The sequence below is a fragment of the Amblyomma americanum genome, chromosome 7 (assembly GCF_052857255.1).
Source record: "Amblyomma americanum isolate KBUSLIRL-KWMA chromosome 7, ASM5285725v1, whole genome shotgun sequence".
In the NCBI taxonomy this organism is placed as follows: Eukaryota; Metazoa; Arthropoda; class Arachnida; order Ixodida; family Ixodidae; genus Amblyomma; species Amblyomma americanum.
The window spans coordinates 178,406,165-178,426,977 of NC_135503.1; the positions used below are offsets into that span (position 1 = coordinate 178,406,165).

Below are 20,813 nucleotides of genomic sequence, written 5' to 3' on the forward strand. Positions count from 1 at the left end.
TATCTGCCCACCTTACTCTGCCGCTGCTTGCCGCACTTTGTTTCTCTAGGAGTCTAGTCTATTACCCTTAACGGCCATCGGTTATTTCTCCTTCGCATTACATGCCTTGCCCCAGCCTATTTCTTCTTATCTCCACTACGATCTTATTAACCTGCGTTAGTTCCCTGACCTACTCTGCTCTCTTCCTGTCTCTTAACCATTTTCCTTTCCATAGCTCGTTGCCCTCGGTTTAAGGGGGGACGCGGGTCTTTGGGACCAAAAAATCGCGAAAAAATAGACTTTTCAATTTTGTCATAGTTGGATATGTCTCATCATTTTCCATCTTAATTGAAAGTTTCATAGCTGAATACCGCGTAGTTTACGAGAAATTGAGACGCAAAGATGCAATTTTGACGAGAGAGCTCGCGAAGGTAGGTTAGAAAATTTCCGTTTTGCGTCGTGTATCGCGTCAGAAGTAGCCGGCGCAGTGAGGCGACTTTGGCCTTGTTTGAAAGAGCGACGCCTCAGCTTTCTTTCCCACCAGAACGTAAGGTCTACTGCAATTGGTCGCCGAAAAAAAGCCAGAAAACAAAATACGAAATGTGGCAATGCTATTGGCTGTTGGGCACCACGTGGAGAAATTCAAGCGCCTCATTGGCCGGTGCCATTTTTTTTAATGCTCCGCGCTTGTTCTGCGATGCCATTTTGAAAAAGACCACCATGGCGTGAAACCGTATCGGAAGTTGGCAGTGCGCATAAGTTTGGGAAAAAACGTAAAAAGCCACAGAAAGCAAGCAGAAGACACAAGTTCGTCGGCAGTGATGTCATCCAGCAGCAGCGGGAGTGCCTGAGCGTGGACCGGCGGATGACGCGAACTTGGCAGCCGTTCCGGCGTTTGTTCTGAGCGTGGTGCACATCGCAGCTGCAGCGGATAACGTAGAGTCGGAGGAAGGTTTGACTCCACAAGCAGTGATCGGAAGAAGGAATAACGAGGTACAGGAGTGCAATTCGGTGGTCATGATAAGCGCTTCTTTTACCAGCTTCGGCGTCCGCCTTCGACACGGAGCAAATCGCGGGCTCAGGCGAGATTGGCAGCAGCGGGTCAGAGGAGACACATTTCTGCCCAGCACTGTTCATGAGGAATAGCAAAGCACGCCGATGATAAAATCGCCAGTTTGGCAGCAATTTCTGCAACCTAGCGCAAGATGTGGACGCTAGCGAATGAGCATGTAGACACAAACCCGCCATTGCTTTGCGGAGCTACCGATATGGTCATAGATTTGGTGGCGATCGACAGACTGCTTCACAATGCAGTGTACACCCTCGACCTCATTTCTGCAGCCTGCTAAGCGGCGGCAGCGGCAAAAATGCGTTTCAGACTATCCACTATGTGCCTTCTAAGCTGTTCTTTTCGGAAAATTAAGCACTGTAATGTGCTTACACAGCTTCAAAGTGTTTCATTTCGTTTTTTTGCATTTTTCTCAGTTTCATTTTCTGCTCCACTCTACACACTGCTGACAAGGTTGTCCCAGCTTTGGTTCGCGCGATTTTCAGCATTCTTGTTTTATTTGAAAGCTGAATGATTAGAGCTTACAATAAAATTGTTAACATCGTTCTTAAAAAAGTGTGAAAATATTAAACAGCATAAAGAAAAATCACCTTTTTCCTTGCCACTTTTATGTGAACTTCAAGGGCTAGAACAATGAAAATACCGTTATTGCAAGCATTAATAATAGTAGAATCCACTGGGATAAAATTTATTTGAATCTGAGGAGCCAATTTTTTCAAAAAGTCAGAATAATTTTGTCGAAATTCTTGAATTAATGAGAAACGACATAATATAAGCAAAAATGGACACCATATTTGAAATCACCACACTAAAATACATATTAGCTGAAGTTTTCATTTTGCTAAGTCCAATATTAAAAAAAATTTTGATAAGACCCTCTTCCCCTCTTAAGTTGAACTTTACAGTAGTGAAAAAGACACAGGAGAGGAATGACAGGACATACACTCGACTTCAGAGTTGAAATTGCTGCGCCCTATTTGTGCCATGCTGCACCATAAGAATTTCTTTTTACACCATTTTGCGCCTTGTATAATTACCGGTGCCAACCTGCACACTGCAGGAAACGTAGCACTGGAAGGTTTGGCCTAATTTCAGTTTCAGCCTTTGCTTGGTTGTGGCTTTTCTGGAGTGGTTTCTTTATTGTAGTACAGCTGTGCATTACCAGCGGATGCATAGTATCATGTGACCCGTGGCATGCAGGAATTCTATAGCTGGCGACAGCTGTCATTGTGCAGAGACATAACAGGAATCGTGAGAAAATGCTGAGAAATAGGTAAGGTGTATCCAGACGGCGGGCCACGGACTGGCCCGCTGACCGGTCACGTGGGGTCGACCGCGCGTGGCCCGGCCGGGTCTGGCCGGTGATAGCATCCACAGGACGGACCAAAAGAGCAGACAACAAGGCGGGCCAAGCCTCTATGGTCAGCCTGCAGCAATGCTCGTCTCACGCTTCGACATTCGGCGGCGAAAACAAGCGGAATCTGCGGCCGTGGCAGAGATTCCGCCTAAATACCCAGCATAAAGCTTGATTGGTATGGTACAGATTTCTGCAGCGGTGAGGAGGAGGTAGCATTCCTGCGGCGACAAACATGGCGGCGTGCTTCCAAGCAGGACCGCTCGCTTCGGACTGTATTCATCATTGTTACTGCGTTTTTGGTTGCGTTCACTGGCAATAAGTGGCGCACCCATTTCTTGCTTGTTCTCACCTCGCCTATAAGAAGACGTATAAGGGAAATATTTGCTTTATTTTTTATTTAGAGTGACTATTGTGCCCCTTCTAAGCTTAAGCGGAGTGTATGTTGACAGAAATAGTTACCCGTCCTAACAACTAGATGGCGCCACAAGGCTGAGCGCGTCCTTCCGTCTGGGTTTGCATACGCTGAACTAAAATTGGAAAATGTGAGAAATGCTGTAACGTGCAGAAAAATACCAGCGTTTAGCGTACATGAGAGTGCATACACTTATGGCTTATAGATAGCGTCAATTGTTCTTTACCATCCATATCTGTGTACGTTGCAAGCGCCGACGTTGCGACTAATTTCGCTCGCTCACGCCGCCGAATGCCCAATTATGAACGAGCCATAAAGCTGTACTAAGGCTAAAAACTAAAAAGTAGCGTTGTTCGACCACGTTGACATGTTAACTGTGGAAGCAAAACTACTTCCGCTGGTGTCTCCTTGACTGCCGGGAACACTGAGTCGGGAAAGACCAGTGTGGTGTAGTTGCCAGACTTGATGTGTGCGAGTAGGCTAAAAAGTCCGTGGTCCGCCGCCAGAAAAATGCTCTCGCATTTCTCGTGCGATCCGGCCCGCGGACCATGCGAGGACCTCACAGACCGGAAGTGAAACCCCACATAACCGCTAGTCCGTGGGCCAAAACAGGTCCGTGGTCCGTCGTCTGGATACACCTGTACTGTAGTGAAGAAGTTAAGCCGAGCGGCTAGAGGTAGAAGACGACGAGAAGACGACGAGCCCGGCAGACTACGAGCTCCCAAACCAGAAAATCACTGCTGCATGTCTCACGGCTACCAGTGTGTTAAATCCCGCCGTACACTTGGTGGAAGTCGTTGGTTGGTGGAGGTCGTTGGTTTCGATCCTATCTGTACACCCTGGAGCTCAGCAGCCGTTGGCTCCCCACCTAGATTACTGACTCTGACAGCACCAGCTCCGGCCCCATGTCCGCGGCCCCTTGTGTTGCTTGCTCCGGAATGCTTCGCCACCAGGACCCACCAGTCTTCAGCGGCACCGACGATCAAGACGTTCAGGACTGGCTTTTTTCTATGAATGCGTAAGCACGCATAATAAGTGGGACGGCGTCCTTAAGCTCAACATTTGTCATCTTTTGCCTAATGCAAGTCACCAAACTCTGGTACGCTAATCACGAGGCTGAAATCACAACTTGGGCCACCTTCAAAGCCCACTTTGCTGATCTCTCTGGACATCCTGCTGCAAGCTTCACACCGAACATCCTTTGTGTGGCTGTGTTCGGCAGGCCAGTGAAACTTTTACCAGCTACATTGAGGATGTCTTAGATTTGTTCCATCGTGTCAACTCCTCGATGCCCGAAAGCGACAAGCTCCGGCACATCTTGAAAGGCATCCGTAAGACGCTTTCCAGATGTTACTGGTCAAATAGCCCCGCACAGTTGCTGATGTCGTCACCCTGTGCCAGAGTTACGACGAGCTTCGACGCCCATGCGTCGTCACTCAGCAGCCCGTTGAAATGCTCGCAGCCTTGTCCAATATCACTGATGACTCTGTGTTCCTCCAACACATCAAAAGATTTCATCTGGGAAGAGTTGCTCAGCAGTTGTCCCTGCTGCCTAGCACTCCGGAGTCTACCTCGCAGCTGGCACCGGGCATTTGCCATGTCATTCAGAACAAGCTTCCGAAGCGCTTCCACCCGCTCGCTGTCCAACTTACACGATGCCCTGCTCACGGGTCCTCTACCTGTGCCGAAGCTGTCTCGTCCCCACGGACCTCGCTTTCTGCTCGCCTATCTCATGCTCAAGCCGTGGCACGGCCACCACCACCTGCATGTTTTTCTTCCTACGACTCGCCCCTGCGTGCCTTCATCACCGCCGTTGACAACGCCCTTTCTCCTAATCATTGCGCCCAGCTCCTCGACTTGCTGCACAGATTCCGCACTTCTTTTGACACCCAGCAACCATCGTTGGGTCAGGCCTCAACTATGGCTCATCGCATGCACGCTGGTGAGCATGCGCCGTTGTGCCAACGTCCCTATAGTGTGTCCGCCTCAAAGCGCCGCATTATTGGTGAGCAAGTCGATGACATGCTCTGTTGAGGTGTGATTTAGCCTTCCAGCAGCCCCCTGGGCTTCGCCGGTCATCTTAGTACAAAAGAAAAACAGATCTGTTCGGTTCTGTGTGGATTACCAACGCTTGATTGCAATCACCTGCAAGGACGTCTACCCCCAACCACGCATAGACTACGTGCTTGACTGTCTACATAGAGCCGCATTGTTCTCCCTCTTGATATATGGTCTGGCTACTGGCAAGTTTCCATGGCGGAGGGTGATCGGGCCAAGACAGCTTTCGTCACTCCCGATGAACTCGGAGTTCGATGTCATTCCGTTCGGCCTCAGTAACACCCCCGCCACCTTTGAACGCACAATGGACACTATACTTTCTGATTTGAAGTGGCACACATGTGTTTGCTATTTTTACGCCATCGTGGTGTTTTCCTCCAGCTTCGCTACCCACCTCACTTGCCTTGAGATGGTCTTGAAGCGCCATACCGACACCGGTGTGCAGCTCAGTCTGAAGCAGTGCCATTTCGCCGCCTGCCAACTCATCATTTTCGAGCATTGCGCGTCAAAAGATGGCATCTTTCCTGACCCAGCTAAACTCTGAGCTGTTGCTGCCTTCCTGAAATCGACTTCAATCAAGCAACTACGCAGCTCTATTCGCTTGTCTTCGAATTTTCGGTGCTTCGTCTGCAACTTTGCAACCATCATTGCCCCTTTGACGCAACTTCTCTGCAGTCACAACGACCTTTCTGCCTGGTCACCCGCTTGCGACCGTGCGTTTACGAAATTACGCGCCATACTTACCTTGCCTCACATTTTACGCCACTTTGACCTGGCTGCACCTACCGAAGTCCACACCGACGCCAGTAATGCCGGCCTCGGCGCTGTTCTAGCCCAACGAAAATCTGGCGCTCCTGGCGTATGCAAGTCACACTCTAACCAAGGCCGAGACCAATTTTTCTGTCATCGAAAAATGTCTGGCCATTGTCTGGGCACTTCAGAAACTTCGGCTGTACATGTACGGGCGACCATTCAATATTGTTATGGACCACCATGCTCTTTGCAGGTTATCATCATTGAAAGATCCCACCAGTCATCTCTCCCGCTGGTCGCTCTGATTGTAAGGATATGATATCCGCGTCATCTACAAAACAGGGTGCAAGCACTCTGATGCATACGCTTTATTCCGTTCGCTGGGGCTGCCTGACGCCCTGTTGCCGCCTTCCTCCAGCTCCATCTTGTCTTCCCTGTCCGTTGACGACATGCCTGCAGAACAAAGCAAAGACCCATGGTGGCGTCACTCATCGATCTCACCAACTCGTCACCCTTGTCGGCCCATTGCGCCTATTGTCGCCAGGCGCAACATTTTTTTTGCTCTTTGTAACAGTCTCCTTTACAGACTCAACTTTATGCCAGACGGCCGTAAGTGGCTGCTTGTCGTACCTCACCACCTCAGTAGTGCTATCTGCATTTCTTACCATAACCACCTCAGTGTGGCCATGCGACAGCGCTTCTACTGGCATTGCATGTATAGCTTTGCTGTTAGGTATGTGCGCTTGTGTGCCGACTGCTAGCGTTGCAAGCTTCCTCCCCCACATCCGCCTGCTCCACTAGTCCGACCATTTGATCGTTTTGGCATCGATTTATGTGGGCCTATGCCGTACACAGCAGCGGGGACTCATTGGGTAATCGTGGCCGTCGATCATCTCACTCACTGCGCGAAAACTGCAGCATTTCCGGCCGCCACCTCAATCGATACTGCCTCCTTCCTTCGCCACTTCATTTTGAGGCGCAGCACCCCTTGTGAACTTCTCAGCTATAGGGGGCAGATTCTTCTTATCTGATGTTGTTGAAGTGGTCCTCCATGAATGTCATACACTGTAGTCCACTGGACCACCAGCACTTACCACCTTCAAACCAATGGGCTCACCGAATGCTTTACACTGGGTGATATGCTTTCAATGTACATCGCCTTCGATCGCTCCAATTGGGTCCGGATTCTGCCATTTGTTACATATGCTTACAACCAACTGTTCAAGCTACCACCAGATTCTCTCCATTCTTTCTCCTGTATGGTCGTGAGTCTTCGTCTCCGCGATACTCCGTTTCATACATCAGGTGCAACGCTGTCAAAGGTAGCGCTCGTTTGCGCTGCCTGCATCCACGACCAAAAAATGGTGCACTCCTTGTGGCAAGCGAAAAATAGTAAAGACATTGCCTGCGGGCTTAAGGGGGGGCGCGGGGATCAGATCGCGAAAAGATCGATTTTTGGAAACCATGGGTTTCGGTATCTGCAACACCTAATCTACATTGTATCAAAATGGTTTGGCTGAAAACGCACTATAAATGCCCGAAAAAAAGATTAATTTGTGGGTGTGCAGGGCGAGAAAATAGCCATAAAATGTGCAAAATCACCGGAGTTTGTGGAGCCATATCTCGTCTTTCGCGCCACCGAGCGCCGCCATCTTGGTATCGTTCGAAAGTTCGAAGTTTCGCCATTTTGTTTCTGAATTTTTTGGCCGTCGGCATCTTGTAAGCGACAGAAGCGCAGGCACGCAGCGTTCAAGATTCTCTTCGTGCAGTGCCCGCAACTGAAAGGAAGTTCAGTTTGATGGACCAGCAAGGCCAACAAATTTCGGCCTCTTGTGACAGTGAATTTATTCTTGTGCAGATTTCCGCGGTGAACTCGTTGATTGGTAAGACTCTGTGCCCAAGATGCCAACAGCGTTCCGTCAGTGTGCACTGCGATACCGGGCTCGGTCTGGCAGTGAAAATGGTGCTTTCGTGCACTGCTTGTGGCCCAATTGAGTACCAGTGGTCTTCCCGAAGGAAGGAAGGTGCAAAGGTGTTTGATGTGAACATTCGCTCAGTGCAAGCTATCAAAGTGATAGGGAAAAGGCATACAGCTCTGAACGATTTCTGGGCCACTTGAAGGGCCTTTTCAAGCCTGCTGCAGAGGAGGCTGCCGACAACATCTTTAGGGATGCTGTAGCTGCTGTGAAGGTGTACAGCGAGACGGAGGTTGGCTTCACTAAAAATGTGACCGTTATTTATGATGCACCTGGCTCACGCGCGGTCATAGCTCCTACATTGGGGTAGGATGTATTACTGAGTTCCACACAGGGCTTGTGCTGGACAGTATTGTTCTTTCAAACTTCTGCCTTGGATGCAGCCTGGGGCCAGCAGATAGTGAGCCCACCTACCTTCAGTGGAGGCAGCAGCATCAGTGTAAAAAAAACACTGAAGTTGGCTCTGGCCGAATGGAAGTGGAGGCCGCTTTGCAACTCTTTGGCCGTTGCCAAGAATGACCTGCGATATACAGCAGTTATCTCTGATAGAGACAGCCGTGTTTTCCAGGCGTTGCAAGATGACCAGCCATATGGGTTTATAGCAGTCACAAAAGAAGACTGCATAAACCATGTAAAAAAAAAAATGGGTACTGGTCTTCGCTTCATTGTGAGCAAGGCCAAGAAAGGGGAGCCACTGGGTGGAAAAGGTGGGCTGACGCAACAGCTGATTAAAAAGCTCACCAACTACTATGGCCTGGCTATCAGCAAGAATGTCACTGATGTTGCTACAATGCAGAAAGCTGTCATGGCCACTTATTGGCACGTGACATCTAGTGACAGTGACCCCCACCATGAGCTGTGCCCCCCTGGCCCTCAGCTGGTGTGAGCAGAGAGCAGCAGAAGCAAAAAACGAAGCACAGCTTCCTCATAAATATAAGCTTATGAGCAGAATTGCCCAAGCCATGCTGCCCCTTTATCAACGCCTTTCAGACATCCACTTGCTGGAGCGCTGCAAGGGCGGAAGGACCCAGAATGCTGCTGAGAGCCTGTACTCTGTTATTTGGTCGGCACTCTCAAAGGATGAGCACGCCTCACTTTTTGCGGTAGAGACTGCAGTGAACGAGGCAGTCATAAATTACAATTCAGGGAGCCAAAGAGCTTAACTCGGAAATGTGTGCCGTCTTGGGTGTAAATCCTGGTGCCCTTGCCGCCCGCCCGACAGCGATGACACGAAATTTTACAGCCATGGTGCTTTTTAATAAATCTGCAGCGCTTGCAAAACTTTGCAAAACTTGCAGCCCATTTTCTCAGTTGTGGTTTTTTTGTCGATCACCTCGCTCGTGGAAAGCATAGCACAACAATGGCTGAACCGATTTTGATCGTTTTGCTGTGATCCATAAACTGTGCTTTACATGAAGACAGTCTTGAAATGTTTATTTACCTTTCCATTATTTTATTATTTCACAATAAGTACATGGCTTTATGCAGTGAAGCACAGCCATGTGCTTGTCATGTCCAGGAAAAAATTATTAGCACGGTAAAAAAAAAAATTTCAACCCTGTCTTAGTGTAGAGTAGACATTTGGGCAAATAAGCAATGTATTCCCGGCACAATATTATGGTTCGTTACTGTGCCAGGCTTTCCACAAGCAACAAGCGTGTAAATTCTTATAATACAAAAACTAATGAAGATATCTTCATCAAATATTATATTTGTCTCTTCACTGCAATGTGTAGCATGTGTGCCAAATTTCAGCACCTTCTGCCAAGAAACAAAAAAGTTAATTCTGATCCCCTCCTCCTCCCTTAATACGTGACACATTTGTCATCTGCTTGATTAAATGCATTTTTACTGCTGACAATAAGCTGTCGCTTTCTCGTACGTTAGACCACTTGGCGACAGAAGAAGCGCGGAGTAACACGCCTCCCTTTATTTTCCAGTCCGGACTACTTCTGTACCTTTCACAGCGTTGCACCTGATGTATGAAACGTAGTATAGACACCATCCTGCCCTACCATCTAGGCGTCTCGGAGTACACCTCGGTTTCCGAAGCTGCCCGCCACGCTGAAGAGTGCCACCAGCTGGCCTGTTCCCTGACTTCGGAAGATCAGTGCGACAAGAAAGCTTGCATCGGCAACATTCACTTCACCCTTACCTTCCTTCCCGGTGGTCACGTCTGGCTGTGGGCACCTTCAACGCCGGCGGGCCTGTCCAGCAAGCTGGTTTCCAGTTATCATGGGCCTGATCGGTTGATCCAACAGACTTCCCCTCTCAACTAGCTTGTTGAACCTTTAGCCCACGCCAGCAACTTTTGCTGCCGGGGCTGTGATATCGTCTATGTCAACAGCTTGAAGCCATATTATTACCCCACTATCATTTCGTCGCCTTGAGTCGCCAGGATGGCTCCCCCTTTTACTGTGAGGGCCAGATTGTAGTGAAGAAGCGCCGAACGGCTAGAGGTAGACGAAGACGAGTAGTGTGGCTGCCCGGCAGACTACGAGTTCCCAAACCAGAAAATTACTGCTGCGTTTGTTGGCTACCCGTGTGTTAAGTGCCACCATACAGTGCTATTTTGTTACTTCAGTCAGTATGCCATAAATAGCTGCATATAAGTTCACGTTCTTTTTACAAAAATTACCACCCAAAATATGGGGATCATGGTGTCTGAACAAGGCTTGGCTGAGCTGTGGTGGCCATGGATAGTACGTCTGTTACCTGCAGGATACATACAGATCCGTGCGTAAATAAAAGTTATTTGTATGCAAATTGCGTCACTACCGAAAACTTGCTACACTTGAAACCGTTCACCTAGCTCGCTCACACTATGGAGAAACTCCCTGTTGAGAAACTCCATGCTGGAGAAGCTCTAGGTTGGAGAAACTCCCCCAGTCGAGTGGTAGTTTACATGAAAGCCCGGCAGGGGGCATCTGCTTTTGGCAGACGTTGGTGAGTGGCGACACCACGAGTTCCCGAGCATCCACCGGGACATCCCCGCAGGGGGATGATGGTGAACAATGCATCACCACGAACCTGAGCACCCGCGCCTAGCCATGTGTGGCATCGCCGTGTCCAAGGAAAAGGGGATCCTGGGGGCTGGGCTGAGGCCCCTTGGTAGAGGCAACACACCACTGTGGCCCCAGTTTCCTGTAGACAGCACCTCCGGCCTGACCCGACCGGCGGATATCGGCAGTCGCCTTTTCCTTTCCTCCAATCCATCTGTAACTTTCCTACCCCTTTCTCACAACTCTCCTGTCTCCTACTTGCTTCTTGTTTCTTCCTTTTTTCCTGGCGGTAAGTAAGGGTTAACCTTGTGTGGGCAACCACCCTTAGTTGCGTCATATTTGTTTATAGTTGGGGTGTACAGCTGGCATGGGCAGGGCCTGCTTGCAAGTTCCTGTCCCGTCCCCTTGTAGGGCTCTCCATGGTGGGTGGCTGGCACCGTGGCCGAAAAATATATACTCTTTATGGCTAGACTCCTTTTAAACACGATCGCATTCTGGAACGAGGTAACAGAGCTTTTTCCAAATAAAAAAGGCAACATTCACCAAATTCTATGTCCTCCACAGCGAATCAGCTCAGAAACAAGCCAGAATTTTATCCCCATTCCTTGTGTCGAAATGCCTAACAGATACCCTGGGCCCTGGCTACAAGGTATCCAAAATGGCCAGCAGAGAGTTACTGTTGAACTCCTTGACAATGTCCAGAACTTGAAAATCGCAAACATTGCATCCATTGGAGAAATCCCAGTCTCCATAACGGCACACTGATCCCTGAACTCCGTCTGTGGCGTCATCTCTGAAAATGACTTCATACACCTAACTGGAAAAGAAATGCTGGAAGGCCTGCCCAACCAAAATGTCACAGATATGTACAGAATCAAATTCCAGAAAGACAACAAAGAAATGGATACAAAACACTTGGTTCTAACATTCAACACAACTAAATTACCTGAAACCATCAAAGTAGGATACCGAAATGTAAATGTTTGCCGTTACATTCCGAACCCAAGCAGATGCTTCAATTGTCAAAGGTTTGGCCACAGCTCACACAGCTGCCGCGGCCGCAAAACTTGCGCAAAATGCGCTTCCAAGGATCACGTTTCTGAGGAATGTGACGCAGCCTTTCGCTGCGCTAACTGCGAAGGAAACCACGCTGCATACTCCAGGGCCTGTCAGTCCTGGAAGAAGGAAAGGAGATAATCACCATGAAGACCAAGGAAAACATTTTATTTAGAGAAGCGAGAAGGCAACCTGCTCTCACCAACCAATTCTCCTTCACAGCAAAATCCAGCTGGACCTTTATACAACACTGCACTGACGTAACAGATATTTTAAATTCATTCTCTACGGTAGCACTCTGTCTCCAGGAGACTAACCGAGGACCACAGAAAAAAAAAACATCCTTAAAAAGTACCAAGTCTTTCAATGTGACCGAGGGAACACAAGCAGGCTCTCTGTAGGCGCTGCTAGTGTGGTCCAGAACGGTGTTGCTACTCGAAAAATTGACCTAAAGACCTCATATGAGGCAGTTGCTGTCACTGTCCTCGATTTTAAAATAATAACAATATGTTCCATATACATTGAACCTCACCTAACAGTCACACTTCACGATTTAGAAGGACTTTTAATACAAGTGCCGGAGCCGTATCTTTTAGTTGGGGATTTTAATGCTCACTCCTTTTTTTGGGGAAGTGAACAAATGGACGTCAGAGGCCAGATTTTAGAAAATATTATTCTCTTCAAGAATGTGTACTTCCTGAACACGGGCAAACACACTTACTGTTATCCAAGCAATGGGAAAATGAGCTGCCTAAATTTATCTTTTTGTTTGCCAAGTGTGTTTACTGATTTTAGGTGGGATATTCTTGACAACCTGTATGGGAGCGATCACCTTCCCGTCATAATAAGCCTGTCATCCTCACCAGCAGTAATCCCGACAAAACCACGGCGTTGGAATTTACATTTAGCTAACTGGGAATTGTTTAGAGAAAAGGCCAGTTTAGAGAATATTTAGAGAATATTAGAGAGAATATTTAAAGGCCAGTTTAGAGAAAATCTCAGCATAGACAAAATAAATGAAACATTCACAACATGCATCCTTACTGCCGCACACTTATCAATCCCAAAATCACCAGGAGTGGTCCGCCAGAACCACGAAGTGTGGTACGCACGTGAATGCAAGGAGGCAAAGAAACGACAAAGCATGAGTAGTCTTTCGCCGATACCCAACACACGAGAACCTTATTCTCAAAAAGGCGAGAGCACAGCCACGGTATATTCGGCGTAATGCCGAAAAAACATCCTGCAGAGCTTATGTGTCTTGTATAAACAGTTGAAAACGAGAACAGAAAACTGGGCGAGTTGGAATGTATTCATCTTTAAGCAGCGCGAAACACAGGACAAGAGGAAGAAACACGAGACAACACGAGCGCTATTCTAACAACTGAGCTTTTATTTTCGAAGGGTTAGTTATATAGGCACCAAAAGCAAGAACCGAAATAACACACAAAAACCCAAAACACAATCGCGGTAGTCCGTAAAACCGCACGTGCACGCAGCGGGAGGTTAATCGCCTCATTTTAACAAAGCACACCAGCAATCTTAACACATGACGTGCACCCAGCTATCACCCTGTCGCCACACATTCCCCGAGAACGTGAATCTCTTTTTCCACAAGATTGATAGAAGGTGAAGCGACACAAGTTTTCAGGCTCCTGCCTTATCAGAAATGCTTCAACTAACTCCCTGCAGGTCCAATCTGGGTGACTAAACAAGATATTTGTCCTGTCCAAATGGGGGAAACAATCTTTACATTTTCGGCAGTGCACAGCTAGGTTCGACGAAACTGCCCCTTTTATTCTGTGTTTATCCTTTTACCCTGTGCCCCTCTTGTCCTGTGTTTCACGCTGCTTTAAGATGAAAACAGTTGAACCCCATCTAAGAAAATGTGGGAGCAAGTTCAAAAAATTAAATGGTAGCTACTCACCCTTCACATTTCCTTTTTTGACAACACCCAGTACACAAAGAAATATAGGGGAACAGGCAGACATATTAGGGGAGCACTTTGTGGCAGTTTCAAGTTCTTCACACTATAGCCCATCATTTCTAAGATACAAAAGCTCAGCCGATAAACACAGGCTCGCAACAAGCGGAGGTGTAAATGAAAAATGCAATTGTCTATTACCCTCTAAGAAATCAATAAAATACCGTATGCCGGCAAAACAACTGCTCCAGGACACGACCTAATACACTACGAAATGCTTGCCCATCTTTCCCAGCCTGCCATAGAAGCACTCTTGAATTTCTTTAATAAAATATTCACAGAAGGAAAAATACCAACCAAATGGAAACGAGCTATTATAGTGCCATTTCTGAAACATGGAAAGCTGCCAACCTCCCCTAGCAGCTATAGGCCAATAGCCCTTACAAGCTGTCTCGCCAAATCTTTTGAAAGTGTTCTAATATAAGATTAACTTTTGTCCTTGAAACTCACAAACTTCTTGACATCCATCAATGTGGTTTTAAAAAACGGATGCTCAACAACTGACCATATAATTCGCCTTGAAAACACAGAGAGGCTTTTATACTTGAACAACACTGCCTTGCTGTATTTTTTTTTTTTTTTGATCTGGAGAAAGCATACGACACAATGTGGAGATTTGGGATTCTTCGCGACCTTGCAGAACTTTGCATCCACGGCAGGATGTTAAACTGCCTAAATAATTTCCTGTCGAACCGCTCATTTCAGGTACTCCTGGGATCAACCCTTTCCAGGAACTTTGTTCAAGAGAACGGGGTTCCTCAGGGGTGCATTTTAAGCACAACATTGTTTATTGTAAAGATGAATTCCATTAACAAAGTAATCCCGAAGTCCATGATTACTCAGTCTATGTCGACGACCTTCAAAGAGCTTGTACATCCTCCAATATAGCAACATGCAAGAAACTAACACAGCTAACAATAAACAAACTAGAGACATGGGCAGACAAAAATGGATTCCAGTTCTCCCGCAGAAAAGTGGGCGTGCTGTTCTAACTAAAATGAGGTCTAAATCCAACCCCAGCTTACATCTAAACAAAATCATACCTATAAAAAATGAAGTAAAATTTCTGGGCATTACTTTTGACAAAAAGCTGACATTCCTACCTCACATTAATGCTCTAAAAAGAAAGCCTCCCAATCCTTGAACATGCTTAAAGTACTTTCTCTAAAACACTGGGGTTCTGATAGGACATGCCTTTTACAAATTTATCGGTCTGTTGTTCGTTCTACCTTAGATTACGGACGTATAGCTAATGGGTCAGCGAGACCATCGTATCTTAGACGACTGGATCCAATACATAATTTAGGTTTGCGTCTTTCTACTGGCGCATACAGGACATCACCCATAAACAGTCGGTATGTAGAAATTAATGAACTGTCCCTTACAGATAGAAGAGCCATGTGTCACATGTGCATATGTCCTAAAAACCCGTTCACTACCAAAACGTCTCTGCTACCCCATAGTTACGAAGTGCCCGTCCAAGCATCTTTTCAGTAACAAACCAAATGCAACGAGACCTCTTATCCTCCATTTTGAAGAAATTTGCCAGAAATTAGGTATTCTGGACACACTACCGATGTTGCCGAGAGACCCGAAACACTGCCACCTTGGTACACCTTTCCTGCTGTAGGCGACTACACACTGACACAATTTCATAAAAAGCGCACTCCACGTGAACACATATTGCAAGAATTTTTGCGCTAGACGAAAAGTACAAAGAATACATAGCATTTTATAAAGACTGGTCTAAAACAGCACTTTACATCGGAAGTGCTGTAGTGCAAAATAAATGGGAAAAGGTAGTCAGGTTGCCGCAGTGCGCGCCAATTTTCTCAGCCAAATGTTATGCCATTTTGGTGGCTGTATCAAAAATAGTAAAAAAGAACATTCAAAACAGCATTATCTACACGGACTCGCTAAGTGCAATCACTGCACTGAACGCCAGAAATGTAAGAGAACCTTTAATAGGAAATATAATACATAACATAATAAGCGCTGAAACACAAGGACATCAAATTCTCTGTTGGATACCAAGCCATCTTGGAATTAGTGGCAACGAGAGAGCTGATGCATGTGCTGCTCAAGCTCGCCATAAGGAAGTCATAACTGTAAATATACCCTATGTAAATTGCATAAAGTTAGTAAAAATAAACAAACGAAAAATGGCAGTCTACATGGAACAGTGGAGAAGCTAGTAAAATCTATTCTGGGAGAATGGAGATCATGCAGGCATCAGGAACGTTTTATAGAGGTAATTTTATGCCACCTGCGCATTGGACACACATGCCTAACACATAACTTCCTACTGACAAAACAAGACAAACCCTTATGTGAGAAATGTGGAGATGAGCTCAGTAAATCACATATTATTTCCGTGCACACAACTCAAACGGCTAAGGAAAAAATATTTTACTGTATTTTACAATGAGCTTATTCCCTTCCACCCCAATTTACTTTTAGAAGATAATCCACTTGTAAGAACTTCGTCTGTTTTTAGTTTTCTGAAAGACTCGGCGATCTTAAACAAAATATAGTATCACAGAACTATTAATTCTAAAAATTCTTACCCTGTGCTTCGACGCATTTTATCATACACCTCATCCATTTTTTCAGGCTTGAGAAGAAGGCTGAAGTCTACAGTCGATTTGTTGGGCTCCTCGGAGTCCTTGTCTGAACTAGGACTTTTGCTGAGTACACACAACTCTTTAAATAAATTATACCACACGTTTGGTGCATGATAGCCTGAGTTGCTTATGCACCATAAAACCCAATAAAATACAATAGATTACATGAAAGCAGAGTCCCCACACTGCAATCCAAAACTACACGGCCGGCAGCAGATTGTTTTGCTGCTTGCTAGTCAGCCGGGCTGCATGTGATTATGAGAGGCAGGAAGGTGTGCCGTTGGCCTTGCAGTCGCATCATTACAAGTCTGTTTGGAGTTGTGCGTGTGCCACTATCCCATACCGCAGGAAACTACTGCATAGACATACATATTAAGGCTCTGGCTATCTAGGGCAGCAGGAGTGTACACTAATATTTGGATTAATCTTTTTTTTTTGCCAGAGAGGGGTGAGAGTTTGGGGATTGACTTACATTCAGTTGATGTATACACGGTAATGTGTAGGAAAGCAGCAGTGATGTTATGAGGCCTGATTAGCATTTCGCCCATTACACTGTGTTCAAAGCAAGCGGGTGGCTTTCCTCCAGCACACAGTGTTACTGTTTGCTTTGCTATTTTTCACTACAAAAACAAACATTATCCGCTGTGATGGTTCAGTGGCTTTGGCTTTTGGCCTTTAATCCCAAAGGTGCAGGATGGAATCCCAGCTGCGGCGACCGCATTAAGGTGGAGGCAAAGTGCAAAAGACTTGTGTATGCCACGCAATGTCAGTGGACACTTAAGAATCTCAGGCGGTCTAAATAATCCGGAACCCTTTACAACAGCTTCCCTGACGACCCATGTGTTGCTTCGGCAGGTTAAACCCGATTTACAGTTTTGACCTTTGTGTTCTTGACGCAGGCAAGTACTTTGCGGACTTTGAGATCCCGCGCACACTGTCGGCCATCTGGGGCTACATGGGCCACATGTACCAGCTGGAGGCATTTCTGCAGTCATGTCCGGCCGACCAGGACATCATCAACCACTACAAGTTGCAGCAGAACACAAAGGTCAACAAGCACGAGGAGCTCGAGACACCCACCTTCACCACCTCCCTGCCGGCTGAGCTCAACAACCACCACTGAGGAGGAAGAGAAGGAGGAAGGCCTCCCCCTCTCACCCATGGCTTATGCACTTTAAAATGCACTGTTCGCTTTTTGGGTGGCTGCAAGGAGGGCACATTCCACAGCCGAGGGATGCTTCTCTTGCAGGTGCACTGCACGACCCAATCTCGCCTCTGTGGGGGATGGGGGCGGGGGGAGGTATGAAGGAGAAAGGCTACATGGTCTTTGATGTTCAGAAAGCTGTTGTTAATCTTAGCTGTGTTAGCACCACCACAAAAGGGTTGAGTGCAGCCCAAAATCACCTCTCCCGTCGAGGAGCAGTGCCGTCCCTGTGCTTTTACCAGTGTTGGGTAGCAGCATTAGAGGGGCAAAAATTGGCTCACTGAACGGTCTGGGTCAGTTTGTTGATGCCTTTAGCCCCCAAATTATGGGAACCCACAGTTGTTTCTGCAGCTGCGCAGCCGACTTGGTCCTCCAGTGTTGTTGAACGTGTCTCTGATGGGTTGACGAGCCACTGCATTCTTAGCTTTCTGCGAAGGAGCGTGGGGGGCACTTGCCCAGCCGCTACTTGGTGAAGCTACTGTTGTCTTTTTTTTTTTACAATGTGCCTTGCAAGGAGGTCCCAATATCGGGTACTCACTCATGCCAATTCGGAGTGTGTTCCCCCCCTCCCCCCCCCCCCTGCTCTGCTTTACCATCGTGCCCTTTTTGGCTCCACTGTGAGGCACTGTTCTCGCTTCTTTCCTCACGAAAACCAGCAGAGGACTAGTTGTAGATACACCTGTGTACATAGGAGTTTAGTGTCGCTTCTCTCGGAGCAGCACGTTTGTTATCCTAGACATGTTGATTATTGTTAGCTGTGCTCCCCCAGGGGGTCAGCCTAGTTGCTGCTGCTGCACAGATGTGGTTGCCTATGCTGAAGCGAGAGCACAGTGTTGGCTTTGTGGACAGTGCCTGCTGGAGCAAGTGTCTTGTTGGAGACGGTGGCCTCAACCAGTGGGTGGAGTTTCCAGTGTGTGCTGTTTTTTGGGTAAATCAGTCACATTGTGCCTTGGGTACTGCTTAGCCTTCATAGCGCACAGGGCCTGTCTCCTGGTTCTCTGTACTTGCACTAGCGGTGCACTGCTGGCCGTTGGAATGCCTGGCAGTGCCTGTCATTGTAGTCTGATGCAACTTGGGTCCGGTTTACTGGGCAGGAAGGTGCGCTCATGTACTCTTAACACGAATTAGCCTTTATGGGTGTAAAAAGGGAGTAGGCTCACCTCTTATGCACTCCCTTTCAGGGAAAGGGTACGCTGCCCTAGCCCTGGGGTATATTTGCAGCACTGAAGATATGGAGTAATCACAATTGGCAATGGAAAAAAATTCCCTCTGCAAAACATGCAAAGTTCTAGCAGTTAGGATTTTAATTGGGGTTTCAATCTCTTCTGTTTGCCAACCTCAGGTGCCATGCTTAAAAGCCTCCTTCCATAGCTAACTGCATCAAGTTACTACACTTTGCAGTGGGAATATGCCTCCATTGCCCGGAGTAAGCACTGCATATATTTAATGATTGAAATCCGCTCCGAAATTTTGCAACCCTTCCCCGCCTCTGAAAAGGGAGTGCATTAAGGACAGCTTACTTCCTTTTTACTCCCACATAGGCTAATTCATGTTTAGAGTGTGGATAAGCGGCTATTTATTGTGGAACAGCACCCGAGGCACAGTGCAGGCAGTCTCCAGAGCGGATCAAGAGGCGTGTGTGTTTGTGCAAAGATATTGCTTTGCAGCAGTGCACACTGGTCAGTTAAGCAGTTGACGGCGCTGTTGACGAAGCCCAAAATTGCGAGAAAGTCGTGTAAAGGACTGCGAGGAATCTGTGACGATTTATTCCCAAGATAAACTGTTGACCATTTGTATAAATACCTGCTTTTGTTTTCTCCACAAGTGTGTGTGTGTGCATGTGTGTGTGTATGTGTGTGGAAAAACTAGAATTTGCACACCAAACAGTTTTGTAATGCTTATATGCAACAATAAACTCGTAAGAAGAAAGTAGGGCTCCTTTGTTGGTGCATGTCATTAAACTGTGTGAAACCTTGGCAGCCACACATGACATATCACGGATAGCTTTCTTTATATACATCACCATTTGCTGCTCGTGCTCGGGACCAGGCCAGTAGCACTGGAACAAAATGTCCAAAGGGCTACACTCGTAGCTGAAGGACCCTTGAAGAAGCAGTGGTGGTAAAATGAAGCGCATGAGAAAAGTATGTGTGAGGTTTTGCTTCCTGAAGGCTTCTTCGCTTTACTTTCAGCCCTTGGTACCTTTTGGACCTTGTTTTTATTCCAGGTCTGGCACAATCCTGCAAGTGAGCAGCGACTTCAGATGTCACTGTACTAGTAACTGTGATATGTCATTCATATGCATGATTGTTGAGCTTATCAAAAAAAAACTGCCTAAGGTATCCTTTGGAATAAGAGTTAGAATTGAACGCGTGTGCTTTTACTCGTGACTCTATCCTCATTTTAGAGCAAAAGCTCTAATCGAGACGTTCAGATCCTAGCAAAATAGTCTTGCATGTATGTGCTTAGCGCGAGTGCTCTGTCCCACAGCACTGTTCACTCATCGCAGTCTATGTAGCAGTAATTTGGAGGTTTTGACCCAAGAAAAAGATTTTTACATGTCCGTTTAACAGAAAATTTAATCAGTCACCCTATGAAATCAGTAAAAACTCTTCGCCAAAAAAATGCCTGTGCTTTTGCTCTGAATTGATTGTTGTGAACATTCATTGCCATTTTTTTTGCACAGTAACTCCGAGTTAACTTTCCACACTCCTGGAACTGAAATTGTCCGCTCAGCGAAAGAAGCATGTGGCACCTGATGGCTGTTTGGCTGGGTAGCAGATGCAGCCATTAGGGATCAGCGGCCAAAGTGGAACTAGATGTGAAATTCCTGATCAATAAAAATTTACCTGGCTACATACAGGGATTGCTTTAATGAGATGGTGCCAGTTATTGTGACTAAGCTTAAGAGGTGAAAATGGTACACGCTTATACATCTACATCCATGGTTAAAGAATGCAGCGTGAAAAGACAAGGACAAACGAAGAAGTGCACGGGACCGGCACTGACTACCAACACGTTTATTCAGAGAAAAGAGCAATTTTTTAATTCCATGCAAAACCGATGTGACCAAATAAATCTGCTGTCGTGGTAAAACTAACATACAAATCATTGCACACAATAGCAAAGTAACAGCACATCGAGGCGACGCAACGTCAGCCCCGAACCCAAAACTAGACCAGGAAGAGCCATAAGATAGCAGAATTCAAAAGAATACACGCCCTCGCAGCACGAGGCAAATGACAGAAACAAGGAACAAAGAAACAAAACAAAGACGAAAACAATAACATAGTCACCGCAAAACTGTGTCAAAAGTCAAAGCAGAAGGGGGGGGCAAAA

General features: G+C 46.8%; 1 protein-coding gene across 1 annotated transcript in view; it reads left to right on the plus strand.

Annotated features, from left to right (window-relative positions):
* Positions 1-19,403, plus strand: part of Clic (chloride intracellular channel protein 5) — an 80,256-nt gene extending 60,853 nt beyond the window's left edge. The window contains exon 5 of the mRNA XM_077629651.1: positions 17,170-19,403. Coding sequence (XP_077485777.1) covers positions 17,170-17,393 — 224 coding nt within the window. The 3' untranslated portion in view covers positions 17,394-19,403. The remainder of the gene's footprint in view (positions 1-17,169) is intronic.
* Positions 19,404-20,813: the final 1,410 nt, after the last annotated feature.